General features: G+C 59.8%; 2 protein-coding genes across 2 annotated transcripts; both read left to right on the top strand.

Moving 5' to 3' along the window:
• Positions 1 to 300: 300 nt before the first annotated feature.
• Positions 301 to 6,596, top strand: RAB1B (RAB1B, member RAS oncogene family). Its single transcript, XM_036326566.1, has 6 exons — positions 301 to 449; positions 2,050 to 2,122; positions 2,411 to 2,506; positions 2,618 to 2,713; positions 5,622 to 5,753; positions 5,840 to 6,596. Exons 1-6 carry the CDS (start codon positions 322 to 324, stop codon positions 6,032 to 6,034), a joined length of 720 nt encoding a protein of 239 aa, XP_036182459.1. The 5' UTR covers positions 301 to 321; the 3' UTR covers positions 6,035 to 6,596.
• A 1,344-nt stretch (positions 6,597 to 7,940) lies between these two features.
• CNIH2 (cornichon family AMPA receptor auxiliary protein 2) lies at positions 7,941 to 14,181 on the top strand. Its single transcript, XM_036326567.1, is given in 7 exon segments — positions 7,941 to 8,099; positions 8,101 to 8,295; positions 12,190 to 12,258; positions 12,693 to 12,740; positions 12,981 to 13,093; positions 13,192 to 13,335; positions 13,524 to 14,181. Coding segments are annotated over 7 exon segments (696 nt in total). The 5' UTR covers positions 7,941 to 8,000; the 3' UTR covers positions 13,552 to 14,181.
• Positions 14,182 to 14,602: the final 421 nt, after the last annotated feature.

Raw genomic sequence — 14,602 nt, 5'->3', positions numbered from 1 at the left:
ACGCCAGGACACGAAGAACCCTGAAGAAATAAACTTTTACTAATACAACTCCGGAGGCGGGAGGGTAGGGATAACTGCCTCTGCCAGACATGTGAAAAGTGTCAACCCCAGCCTCCAATAGAGCTTCCAACTCCAGCCTCCCAAGCGCTGTCCAAAAGCCCAGGTATGTCTAGAGAGTGAACTACAAGCCCCAGAAGGCAATGCGCAGTGGTGAGCTAGAAGGCTCGGGCTCCCCGGTTTACGCCTGCGCCACGGAGTGTGTTGGACAATGTAAGAAGACTACAAGTCCCGAGAAGCAACGCAGCGAGGTCCCAGTCAGGAATGTTTGCGGCTGCGCGTCGCGGGCGGGGCCTCTGGGGCGGAGCCGCCACCATCTTGGAACAGGAGGCGGAGCAGAGCCGACTGGGAGCGACCGAGCGGGCCGCCGCTGCCGCCATGAACCCCGAATAGTGAGTGAGCCCCGCCTGCGCCGTCCGGCGTAGCCTCGATCCCGAGTACGGGGCTGTGCGCTTACCGGGTTGTCCGGCCCGGGTCAGGACTGTGCGGCGCCCCCACATCCGGGTCCTTCTTCCGCTGACCCCCCCCCCCACATCCGGGTCCTGCCCCTCCCCCGGGGCCCCCAGGACCCCGGCTCCACACCCCTAGTTCTTGCACCCGGGGCCCAGAGACTGCGACCCCGAGGGACACTACTGGGAGCCCGAGGGACTGACCCTAACAGGCCTCATAGGTCAGGTGACCCCGCAGCCCTGGCCTCTCCAGGCCTCAGTTTCCCCACTTGGCTGAAAGTGGCGATCTGGGTGCTGACAGTGGCCTCAGCGTTATGGTCTCTCACCAGACGGTTCCCGGTCTCGGTCCAGACTCGGGCCCTTAAGGTCGGGCCGTCGATCCTTCTGCTCTTCCCGTTCTCCCGGAATCTGGTTCCCGGGACTGGTCCCGGGGCTGGTTAGACGCGGAGGCCCCGAGGCGCCGCTCGCTCCGGGTGGCTCTCCCGCAGGTCCTCCCGCCGCGGGTCCTGCCCCGGTGGGTCCGGCTGCCCCGCCGCTCCCGGTCCCTTCCTGCCCGCTCCTCCCGGCGCAGCCCCAGCGCCGCCGTCACACCCCTTCCCTCGCTGTCACCGCTGATGCTCAGATGAACGGGGCGGCTGCTCCCCTTCCAGGGAGATTCTCTTTCCTCCAAGCCCCGGTCACTCCCCTGGGGGTGGGGGGCCCGCCTCTGCCGGCCTCTCGCTGACAGCGCCCCGAAGAGTCCGCTCTCTTCCCCCTCTGCCTCTTCCCGTTTCTCCTCCAGACCCAGGCCTCACGTCTCCCTGGGGAGCGGGGCTCTGAGCGGATGGTCAGGGGTTAGAGGAGGGAACTGACCGGCCCTCACGGAGACTTGGGGCCTGAACCTGGTGTCCAGTCTCAAAGTCAACAGCATTGTGACTTAGGGCAAGTCACTTCCCTTCTCCCGACTCTGGTTTCCTCATTTACTGGGAATAAGAACACCCCGCTTCGTTGCGAGGCTTAACTGAGAGGGGGCATTTGGAATACTTAGCACTGGGTCAGGCACAGGTAGGAAGTCGGTACATCTCACCTGCTGACTGTTGTTACTGCCCCCTCTTCCGAGAGGCCTCATTCCCTGCTCTTCACACAGATGTTCCCTCTACAAGTTCCAGGCTGGGCCCAGCTTCCACTTTGGGGCCTCCCCTGCCAAGACGGTCCCCCCCCCCCCCCCCCCCCGCAGTCCAGGCAGCTCCCTGGACAGTCCCTGCTGGGCTCCAGACCATGGAGTGTGTCCGGAGTCAGGGTGGGATACCCAGCTCTGGCACCTGACTTTTTGTCATGCCCCTCTCTGGACCTCAGTCTCCCTCTCTGTAAAGTGGGAATTCATACTCATGCCTTTGGCCAGCTGTGTGATGGGGGTGGTCAGCTCTCCCTCCCCTCGGACTTGTGGGAGGATCTTGTGAACACCGTAGGCATGTCAGTGTGGGAGAACGCTGTACCTGTGGCTCCAGGAGGATGGCGGTGGGCTCCCTACCTGCCTTCACACTTTCCCATCCTCTCTCTCTAGTGACTACCTGTTTAAGCTGCTTTTGATTGGTGACTCGGGCGTGGGCAAGTCATGCCTGCTCCTTCGGTTTGCTGTGAGTAAGAAGTCTCCCATACCATCCTTCTGGGTTTCTGGCTGGTGGCTGGAGGGAGAATGGGCAACAGTAGTACAGTAGCTGCCCAGAGCACAGTAGCTGCAAGACCTGGGGATCAAGGATGAAGTTGCAGGACCTGCCAGCAACATAGCTGACTGAACAAGGGCAGGTGGCTGGCAAGCTGGGTGCAATTAGGAGCTTTGCTGGGGCAGGAAACTTGAGGGAGGTTTTCTAGGTAGGCCTCCGGCCTGTCCACTCAGGACAGTTCACTGGCCTCTGATCTTCCAGGATGACACGTACACAGAGAGCTACATCAGCACCATCGGGGTGGACTTCAAGATCCGAACCATTGAGCTGGATGGCAAGACCATCAAACTTCAGATCGTGAGTGTCGCTCTTCCTAAGGCCCCTGGTGCAGGGGCCTCCGCCATGGAAGGCAGGGGCTCTGGGCATGGAACCCAGGGCTGACCTGCCCTCTCCCGTACTGTCTTGTAGTGGGACACGGCTGGCCAGGAGCGGTTCCGGACCATCACTTCCAGCTACTACCGGGGAGCTCATGGCATCATTGTGGTGTATGACGTCACCGACCAGGTACTCTTGGGCTCACCTTCCCCTGCTTTGCTTTCTCAGCCTCAGGTCTTTGACTCCGGCTTCTTTTCACTCTTCCCATCCTCTTCCTGATGTGGCCTGGAAAGCACCGGACCCATTTCACCCAGAGGGAAACAGCAGAAATAGATCCTCAGAGGCCCTGCTGCAGGGTCTTCACAGAGCCAGACCCCGCCCCTCCCCGCCAAACTTGCCACCTTATTTTAGACCATCCAGGCACCTGTGTTTTGAGGGCGTTAAGTCAGTTGATTGGTCGCTGTGCTGGGCCCATGGCCTCCTGTGTAAAGACTCTAGAGAAGCCAGTGGAGAGCTTTAGGCAAGGAAGCGAGGGGGCCCTGCACTCTGGGCGGAGCGTGAGCAGAGGCTTGGGAGCCCAGCGCCGGCTGCGGCAGCATTCGGTGTGTGTCTTTGGCAGCAATAGAAACAGTCACGGCATTCCTCATGGCTGACAGAGCCTGTCCGTCTTTGGTGTGCATAGCCCTCGAGAGGTCTGCATCGTGTTCCCATTTCACAGGTGAGATGGTCAGAGTCCTGCAGCTGGTCACGTGGCAGAGACAGAAAGCCTAGTCTGCTGATTCTACTTCGTTCTTCCTACCAAACCTCGTTGCTTAGTGGGGACCGGGCTCTGGGGACATGGAGATGCTTACTTACAGGAGGAGCCCCTGCTCTTAGGGGCAGCTGAGCTGTCTGGCTCAGCAGGGACTCATGGTGGTGCCTCCTGGACAAACTATGGGTGAACTGTGCTCCACTCAGACAAAGGTCACCAAGGACCTCTAACTGCCAAATCCTGTGACCTCACTTCAGTTCTCGCCCAGATCGACCTCTCGTGGCTTTTAACTCTGTCCTCTGCTAACTCCAGCTCTCCCAGCCCCTGCTGTGCTAGATGATCTTTTCAGTGGCTTTTCACTGCTCCACGCTGTACTGACCTCCATAACCCCATATTTGTGCTTCCTGACCTTGCCCCAAGCCTCCTTCTGACTCCCTGCGTGGTTTTGGCCACTTGGTGGTTTGGCTTCTGTCTTACGTTCTGGGATTCCTATGTCTGAATAGCTCTCACTGTACATCTTCTCTTGGTCCGACATTCCGCTGGTACTTTGTGTCTGTATTCTAATCTTCACAATATTACCCAGTGAACTAAATGGTGGGTCCCTGCTTTCCTGGTGAGGAGACACGCTGGGAGAGGTGTGAAGTAACTTGTCCATGGTTTCACAGCCCAGAAAGGCAAAGCCATTGTTTGAATCCAGGGTTTTTTGCTTCCGAGTGCACCTTTTCGTGCTCCTATACAGCCTCTCCTGAGCTCTGCCCCATCTGTGGCACTCAGCGTGTCCAGCACTGGCCTCACCATCTCTCCCTGAGCCAGCTCTTGCATCCCTCTTAGCCTGATAAGAACACTCTTCCCTTCCCCGTCCAGACAGTCAGCCCCCTCTGCACTCCCTCATCCTCTCTCTCAAATCTGGCTCCTCATAATCGCAGTGATGGGGTACCAGCAGCTCCTAATTAAGCTCTTGTTATGAGACAGGCCTGCATTCATCATCTCATGCTCACAGCCCACTGGGAGGTACTGCTTTACAGAGGGGAGGAAACAGGCTCAGGCCAGGCGACATCTCTAGGGTCACACAGTCAATGGCAGAGCCAGTCTGCCTGGGTCCTGTGCTCTTCCCTGCCTCACTCCCTGGCTCAGGCACAGCTTCTCGTCCCTGTTGGTCTCCATCTTGCTGCTCTGATCTGGCCTCCACTCCTGCCAGGACTGTCTTCCCAGAACACAGGTGTGTTCCTGCCACTCCCTTCCTAAGAAAACCCCCCACTGGCTCCTGGTTGTCTAAGATGCAGCCAGGCTAAGCTCCTCCAGGCGCTAGCCTGCTCCTCGCCCTCTCCCTGCTCAGAGCCTGCGTCCCAGCAACATTCAGCTCCTCCCACTCTCGAAAGGCACCGTGCCCCTCGCACTCTGTGACCTAGCGCATGCCGTGTACTCCCCTTGCACCTTTCCCCGTCCCCTCACTTGCTTTCTCGCAGGCCAGTTCGTCCCTGCAGGTGTGGGTCAGCTGAGCCTCCGCAGGCAGTGGTAGTCCCGGAGCTCAGCAGCTCCCGTCCCTGCAGCACTCAGCGCCCTGTCACGCCACCGTGTGTCCTGGTCTAGTCCTTCCTTTCCCGGTGCTTTAGGGCACGGTCCAGGTCTCATTCCTTCTTTATCCCCAGTGCTCAGCACAGGGCCCAGCCTGGGACATGGCGGGGGGTGTAAGTGTGAACCCCGGTGATACCTGTCCTCTCTGGCTCCAGCACAACCCTGAAAGTTCCATCCTCCCCTCATGCCGGCTGGGGGTCGGGAGTGGCAAATCCCCTGAGCCGAGTGAGGAGGCTGTTGGGGCCAGAAGTAGGATGCACGCTAGACTCTGTTCCCAGGATACCTGTCTCCCTCATAGGCCAGGGTCTCTTCTGCTGCAAGGACCCTTCACCTGTAACTGGCTCCAAGACCTCAACCTTAAAGGGACTATAAGGCCACTGGGAGAACTTGGTGATCCTTGCGAACCTGTTACTCTCGATTTCTCTCTCTTCCTGGCCTCTCTCCTGATGCCATTTGCTCCCCACGGTGGTTGAACCTTTTTTGTGTGTCAGGGAGAGAGAAGCAGCTGCAGGCCCTTAGGCCTACACTGTTTAGGTGCTGGGGCTGTCGGCAGACGGCTGGGGCGGGGCTGGGGCTGGCTTTTGGAGTCTCAGACGGAGGAGGCCAGGGAGGACAGTGGAGCCTGGAGAAAGGCGCTTCCTGTGGGTCCCTTGAGTCCCGGGCTCCTGCTCTCTCAGGAGTCCAGGGCAGCCCTTTCCCCTCAAAGCCCCTGTTCTCCAAGTGTAGGGTAGGGGTGGGGAGCAGAGTAACTTTTGGCCCTGGCTGCCCTAGGAATCCTATGCCAACGTGAAGCAGTGGCTACAGGAGATCGACCGCTATGCCAGCGAGAATGTCAACAAGCTCCTGGTGGGCAACAAGAGTGACCTCACCACCAAGAAGGTGGTGGATAACACCACAGCCAAGGTGAGCGGCCGGGGCCGGGCCTCCCAGGGTGGCTGGGGCGACTGCCTCTCACGCCTCACTTCTCTCCTCTTCTCTCCCCTTGTCAGGAGTTTGCAGACTCTCTGGGCATCCCCTTCCTGGAGACGAGTGCCAAGAACGCCACCAACGTTGAGCAGGCGTTCATGACCATGGCTGCTGAAATAAAAAAGCGGATGGGCCCGGGGGCTGCCACCGGGGGTGAGCGACCCAACCTCAAGATCGACAGCACCCCCGTGAAGCCAGCTGGTGGCGGCTGTTGCTAGAAGGGGCGCGGGGGTGGGACAGGAGGGGCACCTTCTCCAGATGATGCTCCTGGAGGGGGCAGGAGGTGCCTCCCTCTCCTGGGGTATTTGAGTCTGTGGCTTTGGGGTGTCCTTGGCTCCTCATCTCCCTCTGGCCCATCTGCCTGCCACCCTGAGCCTCGGTTCTACCAGGGCCCCCAAGGGAGGACACCCAGGACCTGGGGCTGGGGCACTGTGGGCCTTGCTCTGCTGCTGCCTCTAGGTAACTTTAAAAGATACGCCACCATACACTTTTCTTTGGGATGAGGGCCCCTCTGTCTGTCTCCCTCCACTGGCCCCCATGTATGCTGCAGTGGGTTTCTCTCCTTGTCCTTTTCTCCCCTGCCCAACCCTTCCCCATGAACTGAGGGCCTCCTGGCCTCTACTGCCCAGGCTGAAGTCAGTGCCCGGGGCCAGAAATGGGACCGGGGACCAGAACCTGGGATCCAGGGTCCTAGGTCGGACTTCAGGACGGGCATGGGGGTTACAGGGGCCCAACAGCCCCCCTTTCCCCTCCTCCCTACCGCTCCTCCCACCCCTCCCACACTCACAGCTCCAGCCGTCCAGCCACAGTGAGGTCTGAGCCCATCTAGTGCAGGTGGGCGGGCAGCCGAGCTGGGCCTGTGTCTTGTGCCCAGAGGGAGCCTGCTCTTGCCACCCCCTGCCCTGCCAGAACCAGGCCCATGTGCTGCCTGCCCACCGTGCCCCTTTGTCCTCAAGGCAGGCGGAGGTGGAAGGCACACTGTGCCAGAGGCCGGGCACCAGCCTTAACCCTCACTCTGCCAGCACCTCCCTTCCCCGAGGCAGCGCAGTGGCTTTCTCTCCCCTCCTTGGAGCCTACAAGGGCAGATCCTCATCCTCTGTTGCTACTTCTCTGGGGAATATGGGTGCAACCCAGGGTTGGGGGTCTCTTCTCACCCCCTCCCACCCAGGATCCTAGCCCCTGGCCCTCTGGCACAGCTTCTTCCTGCAAAAAAAACCTTTGTTCTCTACCTGACAAGCCATGTCCCGTGTGCTGTCTCGCCTGTCCCACCTGTGCCCTGCCTTCCAGCTTGTATTTAAGTCCCTGGGTTGCCTCTTAGGGTGCCCCCCTTCTCCCAGGTTCCCCTCTGGTCATGTCAGGCATTTTGCAAGGAAAAGCCACTTGGGGAAAAGACAGAAAGGACAAAAAAATAAATTTCCACTGGCCCTCCGGTGAGCCGAGGGTTTTTGCAAGGAAGTTGTGGTGGCTGTGTGTGGTCTGTGGTGGGAGCCCCTTGAGGTAGGGGTTGGAACTGGAGCCCTGGGCTTGGTGGGCTGCACAGGGGGCTGGGCGTGGGCTGTATCTCAGGGTTGCTGTCCAAAGTCCTTGACCCACTTCCCGAAGCCAGGAGAGCTGCGGGCTTGTGCTGTGGTCTGTCCCCATGGGGCCCAGCACGATTCCAACAGGGGAGGAGGCAGGCCATCAGCGAGTACCTGGTGATGCCAACACGCCCTCGGCACACAGGCTGTGAATGGGCAATAGCGGGGCACCCCAGGCATTGTGCCCCACTGGGCCTGGCCCATGTCTGCCCAGCCCTGTGGCTCAGCCCCCTCTCTGGCTTCACTGGCTTCAAGCCAAGCTTCTGCCCCCGATGGTGGCAGTGCTTCCCGCTTAAGACCTCAGTACTCCCTCTGGCCGGTGGGTGAGAGCGGGGGTGAGTGCTGGGCCGAGTGGACCTAGTCGGGCTGGTGGGTTTGTTGTCTGACACCCGGGCAGGTGGAGGGGCGCATGTGCCAGAGGTGAGCGTCCCGCCTACGAGTCACTGAGGTTGGGGTGGGCGGTGGCACTCGGACCCGGTCGCACTGGCGGCTGGGCTCACGGAGACCCGGCCCCGCCCGAGGCCGCTGGCACGGCGGCCCCGCCCCCGGCTCCGCCCCGCCGGCTTCACGGGCTGGAGAGAGGGAGCCGCGGGCGAGGGATCGCAGGATGAGCGATCGGGGCCCGGGCAGTCGGCAGCGGACGCGCCGCCCGAGCCCACCGGCCCGCGGCCCCGGCCCCGGCCACGCCGCCAGCATCCCCCGAGCCCGTGCCCGAGCCCTGCGGGCCATGCCCGGCCGGCCCTAAGCGCGGGCCGGGGGGCGTCCCCTTGCGCCCGGGCCCCGCGCTGGCGCCCCCCGGGCCGCCGCCCGGCGGGGGGGCCATGGCGTTCACCTTCGCCGCGTTCTGCTACATGCTCACCCTGGTGCTGTGCGCCTCCCTCATCTTCTTTGTCATCTGGCACGTAAGGCCCGGCTGGGGTTGGGGGCGGGGTGGGGCAAGGGGCGCACGGAGCGGGAGGGGACCAGAAGGATGGATGGTCTCTGGGCCCAGGGAAACTTGGAGATTCCTCTTTGCTCTCCCCCACCGACCGGCTCCTGTTGGCCCCCATTAATACCCCTCTGGTCGGCTTCCCTTCCCAGGGGGGCCCCCCTTCCTCCGCCGCCCCCGCCTCTCTGACTCCCTTCCCCTGCCCCAAGCAGCTTTGGAGTATGGGGTGGGATTCTGGGGTTCTTGCTTCTCCCCCCCCCCGCCACTACCATCACCATCCAGGTGCCCCCGTTTCCGTCGGTCTGCTTGCTCCCCCCACCACCACCTTGTGGGTTTTTCCAGCCTGAGTGATGGAGCCGGTTGCTATGGCAACTGCATCTGTTTACAGGACCCACAGATTGCAGAGCCCATTAACCCTTTTTCTTCCCATCCCCCTCCTGACCCAGCAGCCATTGCCTCTAAGCAGCCCCAGAGACCTGGCCACCACCACCAGCTCACCTTGGGTTTCCCTACCCCTCCTGTCTGGGCTTCCCTCCTCCCCCCCACCCCCCAGGTCTCCTCCCCACTTTCCAGCTTCCCTCCTCTTCCTGCCCCCGCGTTCCCCTTTGTCTGCTGTTCCCTCTAGTTTGTCTCTCACTGTGGCCTGGCCTCACACCTGGCCCTTGAGAATCTCCATTTCTCATTTCTTTATCCTGATCACCTTGCCTTAGAGAGGTTCCCTCTCCCCTGTTCTCTCTCTGGGCCCTCGTGGTGGTGCCCCTGCCTGGCTCCCTTCCTCTCACCACAGAACCATCAACCAGCCTTTCAGCTCATTGTTTGGGGCCTTTAGCGCTCCCCCCTCCCCCTTCGCTGCCTTCCCTCCTCCTCTGTCCCTCCTCAGCCCCCATCACACAGTCAACCTATCTCGGCCCTGGCCCACTCAGCTCTGCTGGCACTTCCAGGACACACGCCCTGATCTTTCTTTCCTCTGGGGGGGTTACCCTTACCCCCCTCAAGCCCTTCCCTGTCCCCCCTTCCTTCTCACTTCTTCCGCATTGTCTCACCTGCCTCTTTCCTGGTCTCCCCACTTCCTTTTCCTGGGATTTGCTGCCTGCCTGCTCCGTGGTCCTCCCCAGCTCTTGACCAGTCTCCCTTCACCATCCCCTGCTGCCCCCACTGCCTGTCTCCTTTGTATCAGGACTCTGTGGACTCAACTGTCTCTCCTGTGTAAGGAGTGAGCTCCCTTAGGCACCTTCACACACACACACACACACACACACACACACACACACACACACCATCTCCAGCCCTCTCTCTCCCTGACTTTGTCTTTCTCTCTGGGCCTTGCAGTTGCTTTTTCCTTTCCCTCCCCCTTTTTCTGTTCTCTTCCCCTCTCTCCATCCCCCCGGGGTCCATCTTGGTCTCTCTGAGTCCCCTATTTCATCTGGGCCTTGGACAGTGCTATGGGGTAGGAGCAGGAGGGCTGATTCCTGAGGACTGGAAGGAATTGAGACTGGGAACTCAGAGCTAACCAGCTCCTGGGAGAAAGGCTCCTTGAATTCAAGAAGCCCCTTTCTGGGCCCCTCCTTACCCAGAGGCCTCCCACAGTCCCTATGGGGGGTCACCCCTTAGTCCCTGTCCTTAGGGGGTCCTCAGAGAAGTCATCCATCCAACTAACGTGTGTCCATGCTTCCTGAGAATCAGCTCTGGGTGGCTTTGGGAAAGCCAAGGATGAATAAGACTCAGGCTTTGCCCTTGTGGGGTTCCCAAGCTGGGAGAAAGGCCCAAGCTTTCTCAACAAATATTTATTGAGCACCTACTCCATGTCAGGCACTGTGTTGGCTCAACTATCTTGCTGGGTGATCTAGTAAAGATCCCTCATTCTGAGTTTGTTTCTTCGTCGGTAAAATGGGCTTGTGGTGTGGACATTACAGTGCCCAGAGCAGGGCCTGCTCAGGGGGTGCGGTGGGGACAAGAGGTGTGGTCCTACATCCAAATTGGTAAGAATTAAAATCTTTCAGGGCAGGACCCCAGATCCCACCCCACAGCCTGAGCCCAAGCCCACTTGGTCGCTAGGCAACCCTGATGGTGAGTGACGCGTGTCAGCTGTCACCGTGGGGGATTGTTTGTTCCAGGGGACTGAGTCAGCGCCAGGCAGTCTGGGGGGTAGGAGGCGAGACACCCGCCTCCTGCTGATGGTACCCGCTCTGGGGCAGGCAGACAGCACCCTTCCACTCCCTGCTGGACCCTGTTTCTGTGCCTGGCAGGCAGGTGGCTGCCCAGAGTCAATAGGGAGTTGGGGGTGCTGCTCCAGATGGAGCACAGGAAGCCCATGTTCTCTCCCTCCCAGCCGTCTGGGGTCTGGGCTGCTAGGGTGTGGTGGGCCTGCTGTCTCATCTTAGGGCTGCTGCTGAGGGGGGGTAACCCCAGAAGGCTTCTCCCATGCCAGTTCTCCCAAGGTCTGTCCCATCATCCCCTCAAACACCTGCCCGCCCCCCAAGTTTCCCATCCCAGTGAGAATACTGCCCCACCAGGTGCCCTAACACACAAAGGCACCTTGGGCTCCTCTGTCTCTGTTCCGATGCTATTCAGGCTCTCTGGGGTCTGGCTTTTAAAGAACTCTGGGATCCATCCACACCTCTACATCCCACTGCACTCCCTTCACTCAGGTCACCATCAACACCAAACACTCTTTTAACAGTCCCCTCATTGGTCTGTTCTGAGTATGATAAGGTGGTTAAGGATTTTACTCTAGAGTCTGAATCAGAATCCTGTCTTGCCACTAATTAGCTGCGTGGTCTTGGACTAGTCCAGTGGTTCTCAACCTGTGGGTCGCGACCCCTGAAAATATATCCTGCATATCAGATATTTACATTATGATTCATAACAGTAGCAAAATTACAGTTATGAAGTAGCAACGAAAATAATTTCATGGTTGGGGTCACCACAACATGAGGAACTGTATTAAAGGGTCGCGGCATTAGGAAGGTTGAGAACCACTGGTCACTTCTCTGTTTCCTTGTTTGCAAAATGGAAATAATAGCAACATCATCGGGTTGTTGCAAGCATTAATGAGTTCACAAACATAAAGCCTGCTGGCCTAGAGTAAGCATCACGTACATCTTGGCTGAAACTGTTAGCCAGTTTGTAACTCCTGCTCCATCAATTCTATGTCATCAACTTGGCTCCCCCCCTCTGCTGCATTATACCCCTCAAATGGCTCCCCATTACTTGTTTGTTCAAGTCCAAACATCTGATCCAGCCCCACAGAGCACCCATGGCTGACGGCTGACCTCTCCAGCCCATCTTTCCCCAGTTTCTTCTTCTCACTCACCTCACTCATTCTAGCCCCATGGAATCTGCAACTTCCAGAATATTCTTTCAGCCCTTTGCCTTTGAACCTGCAGTTCCTGCTGCTCAGACTGCCCCCCCCACACACACACACACACCCCATTTGTTCACCAGACAAACACCGGAGTCCGGCCGGAACCCTGCATCACCCCCACACTGGGTCAGGCACCCACTTCAGGGTCTCCCTGTGCCCTGCAGCCCGATCACCCTGGAATGCAGTCAGTTCTCCCAGGCCTGGGGTTCCACCAGGGCAGGAGCCGTGTCGCAGGCCTTGGGGGGCCCCAGTGCTTGGCACAGGGCTCGGCAGAGAAGACACCACCTCAGGGTGTTTGGGATGGAAGCATCATGGACTGGCCTGTATTGGCATCACTAGGGCTCTATTCCAGACTCGTGTGACCTTGGGCCACACCCTGCCCTTCCCTGAGCCTGTTTCTCCGTCTGGTCTGGCCCCCATGTATGAATTACTGTCCCACAGAAGGACGGGTGGAGGGCCATACGCTGCTGCTCCAACCCTGACAGGCACACACCCCTCCCCCAGATCATAGCCTTTGATGAGCTGCGGACCGACTTTAAGAACCCCATCGACCAGGGGAACCCAGCGCGGGCAGTAAGTGATACATGTGCTGTGCCGAGGTGTGTCCGTCCGTCTGTCTTTCCATCTGTTGTGGGCTAAGTGGGGTGGGGGCCGGGAAGACGGGTGTGTATGTGCGGAGGGAGGAGGACCCGTGGCTTTGCCCCTTCTTCTGTCTGTCCCCCCCCCCCCCCCAGGTGAAAACACCTGGCGCGGGCTCAGGGCTCGGGTTCCTCCTGGCGGGGCAGCCGTTGCCAAGCTCCGGGCCGTTGCCGTGGTGATGCGGGTGAAAGTCCCGCCATGGTGACGGTTGCCATGGGGATGGTGTGGCTGCTTTCCTGCCGAGACTGCTCTGGTGCCCCCTGGCGGCCACATGCGGGGCGGTGCGGGAGCCCTGGAGGGCGGCGGGCTCCTCCAATACCTGCTCCTCCACCACCCCATCCCCACCACGGCTTTTTCCTCCCCTACAGCGCGAGCGTTTAAAAAACATCGAACGCATCTGCTGCCTCCTGAGGAAGGTCAGTGTCAGGGCTGGAGGCAGGAGGCTCCTAGCCCAGCTCAGCCCCTTCTGTGACCTTCCTCCTCTGGAGCCTGTCTGATCTGCTCTGCCACCGGGGAGGGAATGGGAGGCTAGAGGCCCTTTTAGTTCCCAGAGATCACGGTGGGTGGGCAGTGCCCAAATCCCAGCTCCCCTCCATGCCCTTGAAGCTCGGGTTTGTCCTGGCACCAGGCCGCTGACCTCTCCCCTTCACCCCCAGCTGGTGGTCCCAGAGTACTCCATCCACGGCCTCTTCTGCCTGATGTTTCTGTGTGCAGCGGAGTGGGTGACCCTGGGCCTCAACATCCCCCTCCTCTTCTACCACCTCTGGAGGTGAGGGAAGCAGCTGCCCCGGGGAGGGTGCGATGGGGGAGCTGGGCAGAGGGGGTGGGAGCCGGGATGGTGGGCACTCAGGGCCCTCCCTCGCCCAGGTACTTCCACCGCCCTGCGGATGGCTCTGAGGTCATGTATGATGCAGTCTCCATCATGAATGCCGACATCCTCAACTACTGCCAGAAGGAGTCCTGGTGCAAACTCGCCTTCTACCTGCTCTCCTTCTTCTATTATCTGTACAGGTGAGGCCCTGCCCACAGAAGTCAGGGAAGGGGTGCTCCAGGCACCATGCCCTCAACCCCAGGAATAGTTGGGCTTCTAGTTCCTGCCCTTTGCCCTGGAGGACTGAGAGCAAGCCAGGGTGTGGCAGGGTGGGCAGCCAGCAGCTGGGCCTGCTCAGGTCTCCCCTTACTGCCTCGTCTCCCCACAGTATGGTTTATACGCTGGTGAGTTTCTAAGGGGGAAGCTGGCCAGGGAGCGAGCCCAGAACGGACCGGACGCCTGTGCACCCCCAGCCCTGCTCCTCGGCCGCAGTGGCCTCAGCCCTGAGGAGGGAAGGGGCACTGGTGCCCCCAGCCTCCTCTCCACCCCCCAAACTGCTGCTGCGGGGACCTCCCGCCTTCAGAGCCCACTCCCCTTGGACTAGGGCTGGGCAGAGCTCTAAATAGGGGCAGGAGCTCCTCTGCCAGCCTGTGGGCATGGCGGTCAGTCCTGGAAGGGGCGGAACCTCCGGCCTTGTCCAACTTTGGGAAGGACTTGGGGCCCTGCCAAGGGGCAGGGCTTGACCCTGGAAGTTCTGGGCCAGCCCCCTCAACCCCACCCTGAGGCTCCCCCTGCAGGTGGGGGGGTACCCACACCCAGAATGAGCAGGCTCAGCAGGGGGGCAGTCCCACTCCTAGCCTGCCCTCTCCCCTTCCCCAGGCTCTCTCTTCAGACTCCTTCCTGTCCCCATTTGCCCCAACCCAGCCCACCTGTCTCTTGGACCTATTTTCTATGTTGCCTGGAGGAGTCCGGCACCCCCTCCCCGGCCATTTGTGACAAAATATGAATAAACTACTGCAAACACCTGGGCCCGTTCTGCTCCTGAAAGGCTCCAAGAGATGGGGCAAAGGGACTATAGAAGGAACAGCCATGAGCTACACCCTCAGCACGCTAGGCTTGTGCACCAGCCCACAGGCCCCTCTGGGGACCCCCTCAGATGGACCAGAGGCCTTAGAGGTCTCCCTGGCAGCTGTCCCCTTCCATCATCATGTTCCCAGACATAAACAGCTGTTCCTAATAAAACCCTTCCACTTGCCTTACAAGGAAATATCAAGGTCACTAACCCAGGAAGCCCTCCCTGGGGTCCCCCTTCTTCTAGACCAGTGGTTCTCAACCTTGGCTGCACATTAGCATCACCTGGGAATCTTTTGAAAATCCTGATTTCTGGGCCTCATCCTCCGGAAATTCTGTTTCTTTGTTACTAATGTTGTGGCCTCACCCCAGAACAAAGAAACAGAATTTCCGGAG

This window comes from Myotis myotis, unplaced genomic scaffold, assembly GCF_014108235.1.
Source record: "Myotis myotis isolate mMyoMyo1 unplaced genomic scaffold, mMyoMyo1.p scaffold_m19_p_10, whole genome shotgun sequence".
Classification (NCBI taxonomy): domain Eukaryota; kingdom Metazoa; phylum Chordata; class Mammalia; order Chiroptera; family Vespertilionidae; genus Myotis; species Myotis myotis.
Note: the sequence above shows the minus strand (reverse complement) of the source record. Positions and strands in the feature narration are given on the sequence as shown.

Bases quoted from the DNA above. Each gene is read 5' to 3' on its own strand.
- RAB1B (XM_036326566.1), top strand. From the start codon at position 322: ATGTTTGCGGCTGCGCGTCGCGGGCGGGGCCTCTGGGGCGGAGCCGCC. The intron at 2,714-5,621 runs GTACTCTTGGGC...TGGCTGCCCTAG, and splicing joins TGTATGACGTCACCGACCAG to GAATCCTATGCCAACGTGAA. The intron at 5,754-5,839 runs GTGAGCGGCCGG...TCCCCTTGTCAG, and splicing joins TGGATAACACCACAGCCAAG to GAGTTTGCAGACTCTCTGGG.